At 43.4% G+C, this 15497-nt stretch overlaps 1 protein-coding gene across 1 annotated transcript in view; it reads left to right on the top strand.

Annotated features, from left to right (window-relative positions):
* Positions 1–15297, top strand: part of fam222aa (family with sequence similarity 222 member Aa) — a 48676-nt gene extending 33379 nt beyond the window's left edge. Inside the window, exon 3 of the mRNA XM_085180913.1 lies at positions 11710–15297. Within this exon, the coding sequence (XP_085037039.1) occupies positions 11710–13172 (1463 nt within the window). The 3' untranslated portion in view covers positions 13173–15297. The remainder of the gene's footprint in view (positions 1–11709) is intronic.
* Positions 15298–15497: the final 200 nt, after the last annotated feature.

Genomic DNA, 15497 nt, shown 5'->3' with positions numbered 1-15497 from the left:
AGGAAGTGGGGGTGGGTTGGAGGATCTGATCGAGGGTACAGAGAGTGTCTGCAGTCTCTAGCTGTCCCACAGGAAATGATCGTGTCTTCATAGAGCTAAACCCAGCACAGCCTGGCTGTGAGAGGCGTTCAGGAGGTTTGGCACACTCCTGGCAGGATATTTAGTTTTTGAGCATGCACGTCTTAACAAAACTTAAAATAAAAATGGAATTTTGGTCCAGTAATTGGACTGTAAAAGTGTGCGAGCTGGAAGAAAAGTTTTTTTAACCAGACTTCAAGCCATTAATTGCTCTATTTCTGTCTAGTCGCTTCATCCAAATGAAAATACTACAGCAGATTTGAAAGTTTAAATCAAGATATTATTATTTACCCTCTTAAATTCTACTAAACTGGCAATATTTAGCATAAAAGTAGTCCTCTTTGGAGGATTCAGCAGCATTTAGTTTTAAGTGAATTAGCCAACGCATTTTAACCTCATAGCTATTATTGAGATTCACAGAGTACTTATTGATCAGTATGTTGTCGCACGAGTTCTTTGAAGGGTGTAAACATGATTAGAAAATGCACAAGAAGTCATGTGTGAACAATTTGAAGTTAGAGAGCCAGTAGCAGTGTGTAGTTTTGGTTTGAACCAATGACCTTTTAATACCACTTCTGCCTTTGGTTTTTCTTTCTGCCTAAGCAGTGCAGAGGTTTTGGCAGAGAGAGCATGGGAGTGCAAACTGACCACAGCACTATAATCAAATCATTGCTCCACTGGGACATTTAACTGCAGTCTGCTGTTTGCTCATTCTAATGAAGGCCATTTTTGTCATTTTAGGATGTTCATATTTGAATATTTACTTACATAGTTAAAGATTTGAGGCCATGGTTTGACCCTAACGTTTTACCCTAGACCTCTTGCTACAACCCTCTTCCATGGTTCCTTAAAGACTTTAGAGACTATCCCCAAGAATCAGTTTTCCCCTAACCAATCACAATTCAAAGGACAATCTGCAAACTCAGATTGTCAGATTGGCCTTCAAATGAAAGTGGCTTCTCAGGAAATTGATCATGGCAGTGACCAGATGGTGGCAGTGATACAAATATACAGGTTTCATTTAGAGGAGTGCATTGAGTAAGAAACAAAACATTTACTTGCGAGAATACAACTCAAATTTGATATCAGTAATAGTTTGTACTGGCCTATAGTCAGTTCTTTTTATACAATAAAAATGAATCTATCAAATAATAATGAATAAGAGCCATGGGTCTGCGAAGACCATACAGCAGTCAGTATGTTGCTTCTACACTACCTGTTACATAATCTAATGGTGCTTTCACTTGCACTCAGACTGCTTGGTGAATCTCGCCAGCAAGATAGTGGGTGACGATCTACTCACAATGTTCTTGTAATGCACTTGTATCTCATTTTCTCTGTTAACTTTAAGGTGTCATCGATCTAACTTACCACATAAACTATATAACCTAATTTTGTCGCTTTGGTGACGGGGTTCCTTGACACAGTTGTGCATCATTCATGCCAATAAAGCATACTGAATTCAGTTGAACTGAACTTTAATACTTAAAACAAGTTTTTAAGTTTGACCACAGTCCCATAGTTGGATAAGATGGAGCCTTATTGATGAAAAATAAACATTAAAACATTCAGCTTTAAGCAATGGTTAACATTATAGAACATTGGATCTATTAAATCCTTCCTTCAAAAACTCCACTGACATTAAATCTTTTCCAAATTTTGATTAATCTTTTTGACAACGTTCTCATTTATGCATGTCCTTTCAATGGTCCTCTCCTCTCCTCTCCTCTCCTCGCTTCTCCTCTCCTCTCCGCTCCTCTCCTCTCCTCTCCTCGCTTCTCCTCTCCTCTCCTCTCCTCTCCTCTCCTCTCCTCTCCTCGGCATGTGTACTGCCTTGTTGTCTGTGCAGTGTTAAATATTAATTGGGAATCAGTGGAGGACTTGTCTCCTAAATGATAGAACAGAAGGGCCCAGGCTTGCCTCAGGCAGCCTGCAGGCACCTTTCTTCTTCCATTTACCTGCAGGCCTGCGCACCAGCACTTCCTCCAGTCTGACAGGCCTGCCCAGGCCCCTCCAGCCTTCCTTCATCTCTCCATCTCTCTCCCGCTCTCTCTACCTTACCTCCCCGTCTCCTCTGCTCTGTGCACTGGTTCCTTTTCTTGTGCTTATGTGCTTACGATCTTTACCTCTGGGTTTTTTCTTTTTTTTTACTCCAAAACTGTGTGTGTGTGTTGTTGCTGTGTCCATTTGTGTTTGTGCATGACTCTGAATGCTGCTGGCTCTTTGCTGTACATGTAGCCCTTTGAGAAAATGGTGTCACAGCGTGGCATATTCTCTTAAAGACAGAACAAGGAGGGCCTGACATAAATCTTTCAGGTCAGGTTTTTAGCTTGTTGGGGTTTTTTTCTTGCCTCTGTGTCCCGCAGTGCTCTCTGGCTCATCGCTGAATGGTTTAATCTCTGTTTCCTCTTCCTGATGTCTCCCCATAACGGACCTCATAGTTTGTCTTTCTGTCTTCCGTGAGCTGTGCTTTGTTCCTCTCTATCAGCCTTGTCATCTGGAGAGGTGTACCAAGACAAAACAAAACAACTGGAGCCGTCTGCTCCTTTGTTGCGCTGGCTGGCTCTAACTTGTGGATGACCCTTTTGGATGGAGTTAATTAAGCTGTCGAGATTTGTTTTGGAAATCAAACCAGTTTGACCTGCTGTTTTATTTTCCCTCTCTATCTGTTTTCAGCAGAGCACAGCTTTTCACAAGGTTCACTGAAGGTACACTGTGAAGCGGCAGGGCTGAATGTAAAATGGGAAGAACCTGGGGAAGGAAGGAGGAGAGGGCAGCAGAGAGGAATGGATGTAAATGGAGGAGAGTAGGAGGTGGAGTTGACTTTGATGCCATAGGAATGAGTTCACAGGCTCATGAGCACAGGCCTAATCGCACATGACAATATCGGCTGGTGTGCCAGTCGCAGCACATAACCACCCCGCTGCTTGTGCTGACTCGGGGTATTTGCTGATAAAGCTCTGCTTTCTAGACCATGCTGTATGCACAATGAGGGTGGCCCAGGCAGGCCTGAGGGCGGGCTCATCACAGAACCTGCTTCTATACAGAACCGTGCACTCAACTAAGCCCTTTGGCAGGCCTTGATTATTAAACAGAAAGCAATTTTTGCAATGAATATAGTTATTTTTTTCCATTAATCTATTATGTTGCCCATCCAGCCCCATAAATTATTGCAAATGGAAAAAGCCTGGTGAAACTTGTGCCTGAAATGACGCTGTGGCTGTGAGCAGCTCTCTTCACAGTGTGAAATATTCAGGACGGTTATTTTTCCATTGAAATACCTTTTTTTTTTTTTTTTTTTTGGTGTTGGCTGTCATGGGAACAAACACGGAGCTTGTTCTTTTTGTTTGGGTGGTTTTTTTTTTTTATTATTAATTTTTTTTGTTGTTGTTTATGAAATTCAGCGTGTAGTGTGAGGTAAACATGTTGCCCCAGTTTTTCTGTTTGTTTGGTGCACGGGTGTCCTACAAAAGGCCTGACACGGCTGCTGCCGGCCTGCATTCCTTTGCGGCTCAAAGAGGACTAAACTACCCACTGGTGTTGTGTTGACCAGACTCTCAGCTAGATCATTAGTAATTAACATGCGCAGTGATCTCCTGAATTAAAGGGAGGCTCATCTGCTTAGTTCCCTTTCATGCACATTAAGATATCTTACCCTAGACTCTAAGGTTCCTGCCTAAATAGCTTGTCATATTGTAAGATATTTCAGAAAGGTCAGTGTTGATAATAATGTCTTAATTCCTTTGAGAGGCAGCAGGTCTGCTCTGGTGCTGCCAGTGGTGTTAATGGGGCAGGAATGCAGGGCAAGTGCTTTCCCACGCTGTTAGTTTTCTTCTGCTGGGTGCGTTTGAGATGAGGCTCTGGGCTGGCAAGGCTCTGCTAATGCAGCCAGAGTGCAGACAAATGGAAAGTGACACTTGTGTGTGTAGAATGGTATTTGTGGTGACGCTTTGACTACAGATAATAAAGTGTTCGCCCTGAGGTGATTTCGCCCGGCAAGCACCCCAGATGAAACTCACTTACTCAGAGAGGGAGACAGAAGAGACGGAGAGGAGGATGAAAAGACAGAGAGGGGGATGAAGCGTGAGAGGAGCACAAAGAAATGAAAAGGATGGGGAAAAACAAGAGAAAGCGGTGAAAAAAAGATCCAAAGACATGCAGAGGGAGAGTCAATGTTTTTTTATGGGTCAGAGGGCAACACTATTATTTCAGAGAGTGGTGGGTTTTAGAGGTCAACACACTCAGGCTGAGAGTTGTCCTTTTTTCAGACTAAATTATGTTTGTTCACCTGTTTCATGGTTTTTAATAAGAAATCAATTAGCTTGCAGCTAATTCTGATTTATGGATTTTATTGATTAATTGCTATTGATGTTATTAAAGAGAAAAAACATCAGTTTCATCGGGAGGGTAAAATATTAGAATTAGTTGTTAGTGGGATCTGTGTGTGTGTGTGTGTGTGTGTGTGTGTGTGTGTGTGTGTGTGTGTGTGTGTGTCTGGCTGGCAGGCCATGTGTACAGAGGAGTCCTTCAGGATCAATCAGTTCTCAGTAATTTCCCCTACAGCCCATAAAAGCCAGGTCTGTCTAGAAGGAGCATGAGGCTGCCACATCAAACCAGCTAATTAATTTTCATAGCTGATTCAGTAACATCTGGCTTTGGAGATAAATTCTAATGAGAAAATGTAAACACGACAGTGTCCTGATGGTATAATATTTCACATTTCTTTGGTAGAAACCTTTATAATAGAAATCCAATTAGCAGTTTTGATTTGGACACGTTAGCCGCATATGTAAAACATTAAAAGACGTGTAATAACATGCAGACACTCGGAACAGAAAGTGAAAAACATTTCTGTTTTTCTGCTGCTCATTTGCACTGTTATCCAGTACCTGTGGACCCCATCTCTGTATCTTCGTACTGTATTTACCGCACAAGTGTGCCGCTTCACTGCAGGCTAACCAAATGACCTCATGCTGCAGTGAGGAGGAAGCCCAGATTAGTCTTTCTGTTTGGTATTTCTTCCATCTGCTTGTGTGGAAAATGGATAGATTAAATCTTGGATGAGATTGTCTTTAATGAAATGAAAGATTAAATGTGGGAGTTTTGTCCAAGTTTTGCTTAAATCTATTTTAACAATTAAATCCATTTTTGACATGGTGCCATGCCTGCGTGCCTGTGAAGGATCAGTGTGCAGATTGCTTTAACATTCTCATTATCCGCTTTGCTATTTGTGAAACATGTTGGCAGGTTAAAAGCCCAATATGCAGTGCAGTATGGTATCCCCTGTTGAAATATCTTGTCCAGCTACTGCTTTTATTTACATAGCAATTAATTTGATTAGAGAAATAATTTTCTTGTAAGTTTGTGTGCGATGTTTGATAAAGTGACGGCAACTGGAAACAAAAAGCTGCGTTAAATAAACCGGTTTTGATTCAACAAAGTTGTATTTAAAAAAAATCCAATCAATAAGTCATGAAGTATTTAGAAAAGAGTTGTCTGGTGAGCACATTTTTGTTTCCACTGCCTCACAATATGCATTTGTTTGATGATTGTGATGACACAAGCAGCTGCTGAATTCAGACAGCTCTATCCTCTGAGAAATCATTGCAGTGATTGATTTTTATCTTTGCAATTATAGATAGCAGAGGCCTGACAAATAATTGCCTGGATTTTTTTTTCCTTCCCTGTGTTGTTGCACAGAAAATCAACCTTGAGATGAACAGAGAGAGATGAGTGCTTGTAAAAAAAAAAAAAAAAAGCTTTTTTGATATCAAGCAAGCAGCAGGGTTTCCTTTCCCCTCACGTGCACTTGAATTGATTAGTACTTTGGTTGAGGGCATATTCAACATGTCTGCCCCCCTGCAAGGCTGCTCTACCCTGTTGATCAGTGGCTCATACATGAGCTTCCTCTGCTCTCTCCGTCTCCTCAGGAAGCTCCTGTGGGGCACCGAGGCTTTGATTGACTGGCGGCTGAGTCCACAGGACGCCTCTATTATTATCATCTCTACCTCGGCAGAGGGGCGGGGGTCTATGTCCAGGGGGTCTGGACGAAAGCCCCTGCTTTGTGTGCCCGATAGTCAATTAGAGGCAGCGCTCTGCCGGAGACGAGTGGGATGCAGGGTTAATTGCAGAGGACCAAACAGCTGGCTCTATCAGGGCCCATTGTGTTTGCAGCAGTTGTCACGGCAATTGAGGCCTGGCTGTAATCGCTGACTAATCAGCCTTGTGCCAGATGACACCTCCATTAGCACAAGGCAGGTATTGTTCAGGACGTGAAGCTGCCTCTGGCTTTCCCCTGCCTGCCCATCCTTTTACAGCAAGTTAAGGGACGCTGATTCTATCTGCTAAGAGATAAACAATAGCCACAGGTCAAGGGTTCCTTCAAGGGACAATGCTGTTCAGCCTGCCCCGTGCTTGACAGGTCAAACCTTTTCCGAGCTGGGAGATTGTGATGTGAAGGATTTGAATTGCCATGAATTATTAATTTGAATAAATTTATTACAGTGAGATTAATGGCTGACTGTACATTAGTGCAGGAATGGGCTGCGAGAGTGTGGAAAAGGAGCATCCCGCCAGCCCAGTCCTCAAAAAGAACCCTGATAAATGAAAAGCAAAGGCGTAGAAAAGAGGCCCAGCACACATGAGTGCATATAGGTTTACGATATATATGCTGAGTATTTCGAGGACGTGCTTTTGCTTAATGTGGACTGTCATTATGAGGGGAAATGGTTCCCAGCGAAAGTAGCGGGTGCTGAACTAAGACTGACCTCTCGCTTTCTTTCATCTTCCTGGTCATCTCTGTTCCTGTAGTTTGCCCTAACCTCATCACAGGCTGCTCTGTTTGTTTGGCCGTAGTCTGAGTGTATTACACACTCGTTGTTCTGTGAAAACCTAATTGCAGTTCAACCAAATGATCCTCTTCCTTCATCTAAACAAGCGCTCTTCTCCCCTGCTCACCAGTGTGCATGGTCAGAGGGGATCAAAGTGTGTGGTAAGTAGGGACGTAGACTTTGCAGGAGTGAGTGAGGAAATGCTGAGGGCTTTTTGATGTTTTGGAGCGTTTTCTCCGCTAATAAGAAGAAACTTCTCCAACCTGCTCATAATTTTAGAACACTTGGAACACTAATAAATGGGAGCAAGGGCATTTCAGGCAGTTCTCTCAGACTTTTTCCTCCGCTTATTCATTTAAACCTCTAATTAAAATGCAAAGCATTCTCGTGGTCCTCTGGATTTGGTGCTGCACTCTCACACAGCCTCTGACTCCCTATCTCCTCTCCTTTTTTTTGCTCCTCTCCCCTGCTACCCCTCCTCTTTCCACCTCACCTAACTCCATGCTCTCATACTCTCTCTGTCTGCCTTTGCTTCTTGTGATCAACACAATTTGACCTCTCACTTGGAAGAAGTGCACAGAATTTAATGGATTTTTTACAGTCTAATCTAACCAGTTCCCTCTTTATTGCTGTTTTGTACCCAGTGGACCTCATCTTTACCAGGCCTCCCCCCCTCTGCCGCCTCTTCCACCGTCACACCAAGAAAATTAGTTCATCAGAATTCAAAATGTACTGCTGGCTAATTAAAGGAGTGTTAATTGAGTGTTCAGAATTGGGTACCCCCTTCACCAAATGCACACAGACACACACAGACACACACACACAGAGCAATCACACAAAAAGCACACACGCAATCACAGTGACAGCACCGGGTACACCAAGGACGTTGCGCTTGGGGAGTTTCATGCCAATCAAAAATGGAGAGAAAGGAGAGTGCCCATCCTCCAAGTGAAATGGGATTTCTAGATCATATCATGGCCTATTGCAGCTCAGTTCAGTGCTGTGCTGCCATGTTATCCAATCCCTGCCTTGCTATCTCTGTCTGACCGCTGGAGAGTGGAGCACTGCACAGATAGCCCCTCTCTCACGGCGTGCATCGTGCTAATGAGGGGTGGCATTTAGAGATGTGCTGCTCTGACACATGGGCATTGTGTGCCAGGCACTGGGTGATTAAGGACGAAGGTCAGCCCATTAATTGCCTCCCTGCCATCTCCGCTCCCTGGCGCGTGATCTCTCAGTACTAATGCATGTGTTTGCCTGAGCTTTTATCTAATCTCCAATGCAGTTCAATCACACTATGCTTGGTTTGTTTACATTCCTTTCATGTGAAAGTTTTTTTTCCGCTCTTACTTCTTTTCAAAGCAGCGCTTGCCCAGGTTTTGCTGTTCATTTACTGTGAGCTATTTCATGTGCTTGTGAGTGCACATAGCCTCCTGCTCTCAGGAAGGGAAATAGCATATTCTTCCATCCCCAGGGGAAATAATTAATCCTTACAAGGCTGTCGCATGTTGAAATGAAGCGAGTGTGAAGCATTTAGCCCAGGAGGCATTGCAGGCTGTCGCCCGCACAGGCACCTGTTGTTGTCCCTGCCCTACATTTCATGAGAGAGCGCTGAGCAGAGGATAACAACATGCTCCACTGATGGCAAATGAGACACACAACTGCCGATGCAGGTGTGTGTATGCATGCGAATGTGCCTCCCCCCATTTTTTTTCCTGTTTTTCTGCATGATGTTTGCATGCACGACCACGCTAGAGAGTGTGCACAGGTGCAGGAAACCCCCCCTCCCACCTTATGAGGAGGTAAGGGCTCGCACAAAGGAGGCAGTACTGGCGGCCTCAGAGGGTGTTTATCAGCCCGTACCATCTGTATGCTGCTGCTCATTGCTATGATCTACTGCAGCCTAAACCAATAAGTCACAGAGCGCCAGCCTAAAAAGAGACTCACTCCTTTAACCTCCATGTCCTCACTTATAGACTTACTGCTCTGGAGGAGAGAAATGTAGAGACCCCGCACATCAAACACACAGTGTGAATAACAATGTGTATATGAGAGTGAAATATGCTCTGGTTTGTGGCCATACTTAGGCTACTGTAATCAACTTTGCTATAAAATTTTTACCGTGGAACTTTTTAAAGAGGAAGCCAGAATCAGAAGCATCCAGATGCTCATTTGCCTCCTCCTCCTCCTCTTCTTCCTTTATGCCCATGGGTTCTAATAACCGGAAGCCTTTGTGGAGCTGAGATGGGTTTTGTAGGCCTGAAAGGCCTCTAATCCCTGTGGCCTGTGAAGTGTGAAACCCTTTGATGCCAGGTTGGTGTGCCAAAGGCTCTGCCTATTGACAAACAAGGGCCAAGCTGGGAAAAGACGGAGGGAGAAGGCTTTCTCCTCTCTCTCTCTCAGAAGAAATGCAGGCTCAGGCATGGAAAATATGGGCTCAGTCAGTGAGAAGGAATAGAATTAGCCACCCTTTAATGAATTTCCTGGCTGTTTTTATAGTTTTTTTCCTCATGTGGCAGTAATTAGGTGGAATGATGGGCATACTGCAGCTGGGGGCTTATAGGGGCGGCAGGGCACAGGCCCTTGATATGCCTGAAAGCCAAGTATCTTTCCTCATTTAGACCATGTGATGATCAAAGATGTTTTTTTGCCCTCATGTAAAGATGATCAGAAAAAATGCTGCCATTCCATTTGCATGTGGACCAGCAATGTGCTTTGAAATGAGCATGTTTTTTTCTTCTGAGCAAATAAGTCTTCTGTCAGTTTCCCTCTGCAAGTCAGAACATCAAAGCAAATGGCACTGCTGTCACCAGGGAAGCAGGGCTTTGCCTCAGTAAGGTTGGTTAGATCTCAGATAGGCTAGCCTGGCATACTCAGACAAGCCCATTAGAATGACATCCTAAATTAAAATTAAATAATTAATGTCAGCACTTTTTTTTTCTTTCTTTTACAAAATTTAAAGCCTAATTTGATGCCGTAGAGTTTCTGATCTGGAAAGCATGTTGCCTGTCGGATGAAACAACACGCGTATAATAGTTCAGGCACTAAATTTGGCTTGGAATATTCACAGTTTCTCCAGTCTGCTGTTAAATTCCCAATTTATTTCTTTTATGATATGGATCTTGTAGATTTAATCATTTTCACAGTTGGAGACCCATAGGGTTGTTGAAATGAACTCCCCATGCTTTCTGTAATGGGAGCAAAGAAATGAGAATTGTGACTACTTGGCTGTGGAGTCTCTTTAAAATGATTTTGCAATCGGAAAGCAAATGGAGTGAGTCCTAGTCACAGCCTGCACCCTGCAGACTGCCTTGGGTCGCCAGGACATTTGCTGACGGCACAGTTATGGCAGTTAAATTTTTGTGCATTTTGTTAGCTTTTGCATAAAAAAGTCATTTTTGAAGGGGTTGCAAGTCATTTGTGGCAGCTGATATATTGCTTGTAAATTGAGTTCTTTTCCCACCCCCATACCCTTTTTGTTGCACTGAGCTAAGTAGCCATGAAATTGCCTGAATAATGTTGTTTAAATCCAATCTCACTGCAGTGCCTCACCTCCGTGCCCAGCTCCCCCCCCCCAAACAATGACACATGGTGGGGTTTTTAGAAATTGCATTTTTTCCTGTTTGCCACCTCAGTTCACAATGACCAACCCTTGGTTCAACGACCGAGGACCATCGCCAGTCTCACTCAACACCAATGTCCAACTGATTTTTGAAATGAGTGGTTTCACTGGTCAAACCTTAGAGAGAATTTGGACGTAAAGTAAGAGGAAAACATTTGCTATACTGGCATCTATTTATCTTTTTTTTCTGTTCAATCAAGCATTTTTGTGTAGTTTTTGTAACATCAATTTATATTACAAGGATACGGAGGCCAGCTTTTTACTTCTCTAACCTCATACTGGGAATATTTCATTGTCACGTATGAGCAGACCATTTGTATAACTATTGTTTGATTTATTTAATCACTGAGTTTATGTTTTTCTGCCTTTTTAACAAATACTTTCAGCAAAAAAAAAAAAAACATCACTCAAGTATTCTGGACTTGGCTCTGCTCTCATATAGTTCACCTTAACCAGGCTACTAATTCCCCATGGATTTTTAATAGGTTTTTTGCTAGGGCCTCTCATGTACTCCTGGACTGAATAAAAAATGTGAAAATTCCGTGGCCAAGGGTAAGACCCAGTAAGTGATAGCACTTATAAATCTCAAATGTGCCACTGAAATTAAACAAGCTTTTATCCCCTCCCCTTCATCCCTCCTTGCCTGGTATCCAAGGCTAACCCAATTCAATGCTAAAGAGAGTCCGAATTAATTTCACAATGCACTGATTTAACAGCGCCTAAGGTACCAGGCTTTGACAGAATGAGTTTTTAAAAAGATCCATTTGTCTAGGGATGAACTTCCACAGGAGGGTGAGAAAATGAGATGGAAGGAAAGCTCAGATGGAGGACGAGAGAGAGAACGCAAATGAATGCCAGCCCTCATTTACAATTTTCAAACTCTGTGTGGGTTTGCTCTGAAGTGTTTCTGCTGTTTGTAATCTTGTGTTATTCGCCTGCTCTTGTGTCACAATGACATCTTTTAACCTGCTTTCAATGTAGCCGTGGCGCTGCTGCCAGATCTTACTATTCCAGGAGAATAGTGGTTATTACAATTGATTGACCCGGCTTTGTGAATGCCATTGCTGTCAGGCTCTTTGATATTTCTGGTAATTAAACCCCAGGTCTGCTGTTCACTTCTTCTACAGGCATTTGTTCATTTCAGTCATTCTTTTTTTTCTTCTTTTTTGTGTCTTGCAGGTGAACTAGTAGTGCCCACACACTCCCCTCGCTACCCCACTGCGGCAGAACTTGATGCCTATGCTCAGAAGACAGCCAACAGCCCGCTGTCCATCAAGATCTTCCCCACCAACATCAGGGTTCCCCAGCACAAGCACCTTAACCGGACTGTAAATGGATATGACACCACAGGCCAACGCTATAGTCCCTACCCACACCTCCACACAGGGGGCTACCAGGGTCTCCTTGCTATTGTTAAGTCCTCCTCCTCGTCATCGTCATCATCGTCAACATCCACCTTCGTCTCTTCAAAAGGGGTTCTCAAGAACTCCGAAGGCAGACGGACTAAGCTCTCTCCAGCCCACATAGCTGTTGCCCCATACCCGCCCCCTAGTAGTAGCACTTTAGCCAGTGGCCATGGCCAAATGGTATACCACACTGGGCCCTCAAAGCCTCCAGAAGGCCCCAGACTGTCAGTGCCCCCAAATGTCACTGTAGCTGGCTCAGTGATCCCTGTAACGGGGGGCCGAGGCCTGGCCTTGCCCACGCAATCCAACCTTCCCTCCATTCAGAGCATCATCTATCAGATCAACCAACATTGCCAGGCCCAGGCTCTGCAGCAGGTGTGTCAAGGGGCTGCCACCGCACCATCGAATTCCAGCCCTTCCAAGCAGGGCACGGCTGTCATGGGGGTCTCTTCTAACTCCTCCGGTGGAGGCTATGTGGTAGGAATGGGTCCCCAGGCTAACATGGTATATACAGGTCAGGGGCTGCCGGCTCAGAACTCAGAGGCGATGAAGACTGGTGTGTACACAGATGGTATGGACTACATACTATGGCAGAAGCAGCAGCAACATCAGCAGCAACAGCAGCAGCAACAGGCTGTGCTCCGCATGTACAGTGGAGGCAGTGGAGGAGGGGGCGCCATCAGCAAGTCCCCGGAAACTTGTGTTCCAGGAGGAGGGATTATGGGTGCCCAGGTGTCCTCCTCTTCTTCTAGACCTTACCACCTGACTGCCAGTGCCAGTGGAGGAGGCGGGCTGGACAAAGTCAGCTCTTCCCCTTTGAACTGCGTGGGTATGCACGGAAACTTCTCAGTGGGTCAGTACTTTGCGCCGCCGTGGAACAGCGTGCTGGTGACACCTGACAGTGACTGCTACAATCCCCAGGAGCTTTTGGGCACCTCCACTGGAGGGCCGGCCACAGGGCACAGAGAGATGGGCTACCCTCACCACCATCACCACTATCACCATCACCACCCTGCTATAGACAGCGGGGGAGGTTTGTGTTGCAGCCTGCCCAGCAAAAGCTTGTGCAACACGTCTGTGCTGAGCAGCAGCTTGCAGTCTCTGGAGTACCTGATCAACGACATCCACCCACCCTGCATCAAGGAGCAGATGCTTGGCAAAGGCTACGAGACTGTGTCTGTGCCACGTCTCTTAGACCACCAGCATGCACACATCCGCCTCCCTGTTTACAGATAGAGGGGGAAGTAAAGGAAACGAATCAAGAGTTGTGAATTTGTGAAGAATCTCAAAGTTTAAAAAAAAAACAAAAAAAAAACAGATGTTTTTTTTTGGGGGGGGGGGGGGGGGGGGCAGGGGGTTGATGCGAGTGCCACTGCTTTAACTAGTGTGGGTGCTTAGAGAAGAGCAGTTGTCGTGCTGTGTGGCCCTAGGTTTGGTGGTTTCAAGGTAGGCTGTGGAAATCCCAAATACAAAAAGTGGTAGTGATTGCCAGTGGGAATGAAAAGGGATTTCATGATTCTCCTGATGTTCCAGCTTGTGGTTTGCCAATAGGATTTTGAATTAATTATATTTTTTGGTCTCCTGTTTTTGTTTTGTTTCTTGTTTTTTTTTTTCTCATGCCTGAACCTGTTTTGACCAGAATCATAGCTTGACATGAAGTGCATAAGCCACTTGTATCCCCATTCTAAATACTAAGGATGAAGCTACTGTGTAGGTTGTCACTGAAATGGTCACAAAAGGGCCAATATTTAGGGCTGCTCTCAAAATCCAAACTCTGTAACAGTACACACACGTGAACACGTACAAAAGACAAAAAAACAAAACATGTACTGACAAGTGAGAAGATTATAGGCTGTACTCGGGTGTTATGTACAAGGATCATAAGGTTGAATTAAAAGGCTAGTACGATATTAGTTATTATTGCTGTTATAATAATTGATACATAAATTGCACTGCTTGAATTTTGTTAACTTTGAAGTTTGGAATTGGGTAGTTTGGATATGATATATTTAAGAAACTTGAAAAACTTGAACCTATTTTTTGTTGTTTGATATATTTGTAGGTATATTATATGTATTTGGCTGCTATGGGGAAAAGTGTCTCAAATGCTTTTTTTTTTCAATTTAATTTTATGATTTTCCACTTTTTGTTTTGATGACTTAATAATTTCTCCTCTGGCTGACGTGCAGTTTCTTATGTCCTGGTGTGAGGCATAGTTGCTGCTTTGGTTCTGTAAGAACCTGTTTGGAGAGCTGTTTTTTTTCCTAACCAACACTGGAATCATACAATACAATAAATACTTATTTAAAAAGAAAACATTGCAAAAAAGAAAAAAAAAACATTACAAGAAAAAGAATTGTTACAATGAAGAATGTGACTGGGAGGTTATCTGCATAACCTTACATGTATGTTAATGCGTGTATGTGGCTGAGTGCATGCGTGCGTGCTTTGTCTTTTTCTTTTTTAAATTTGTGTTCTTCAAAATCCTCAGACTTTTTTTTTTCTTCTTCTCAAATTCTGTCATTACAAGATTTTTACCACCAAGACCGAAAGACTGAGTCACCGGTCCCATAAACATTATATCTGCATAATGTACGGGAGATGGTTTGCAAATCCAACCCCTCTTATTTAATTTTTATTTTTGGAGGCTTTAGATTTTCAGTGGAGCTAGAGAGCATTTTCTCACGTGACTCCTTTATGACTGTATTTACAGCACTACAGCCTCTTCATCTGTCAGGTGCTATCATCATGAGAAAGTGGTGGAAACAAATGGAGATCATATCTTCGGGGTGCTATTCACCCCTAATCCTGCAAACAAAAACAAATGAAAACAATCATGCCCTGTCCTCTGGCATCAGATGAAATGAGACTCAAAGCTCACTGCTTTTCATTGTCCATTTCAGCCCCTGGTTGGGATGCGTTTAGCCGAGGCCAGTCTTAACTTGATGATTCAGAGCAGTGAAATATTTATTATGACTGTGAGATTCCCTTGAATGTACTGCACTTAAATTACTGCGATGTTTTATTGCCTTGTGGGACTCAAGTGAAAGAGAAAAATTGGATCAGTGCAGCAGTCCTCTGGTCTTAAATTAGCATTTCTTTTGTCAGTCAAATTTGAGTAGTAAATTGAATTTATTAACAGCAGAGGGAGAAAGAACCAGAGCTTTGTTGTGGGGAAATACTGGCATTAGTCTAGATTTATGAAGTGCAATTATTATGACTGTATTAACATTTTTTTTCTCTGAGCTTACACCAAAAAAAAATGTAAACTACAGTTGTCAATACATTCCCAATGTACCACATCCCTAATCCTTATCCATCTTTTGTTTTGAGGTGTAAAATAAATTTCTTTAAAAATTTATTCAGAAGCCACATTTCGGCTTTGAAGTCTGTGATTATTTTTTAACATGTGACCTCTAAAAGGCAGTGGGAAGCTTGGGATATTGTTACAGCAGCTCTGTGAGACCCAGAGTGGAATACGGTGTGTGACATCGCTCGGATAATGTGCTGTAATGATAAACGTAGTAGTAGTAGTGCATTTAGATGATCGTCTTTTAAATG

The sequence above is a fragment of the Neolamprologus multifasciatus genome, chromosome 12 (assembly GCF_963576455.1).
Source record: "Neolamprologus multifasciatus chromosome 12, fNeoMul1.2, whole genome shotgun sequence".
Classification (NCBI taxonomy): domain Eukaryota; kingdom Metazoa; phylum Chordata; class Actinopteri; order Cichliformes; family Cichlidae; genus Neolamprologus; species Neolamprologus multifasciatus.
Note: the sequence above shows the minus strand (reverse complement) of the source record. Positions and strands in the feature narration are given on the sequence as shown.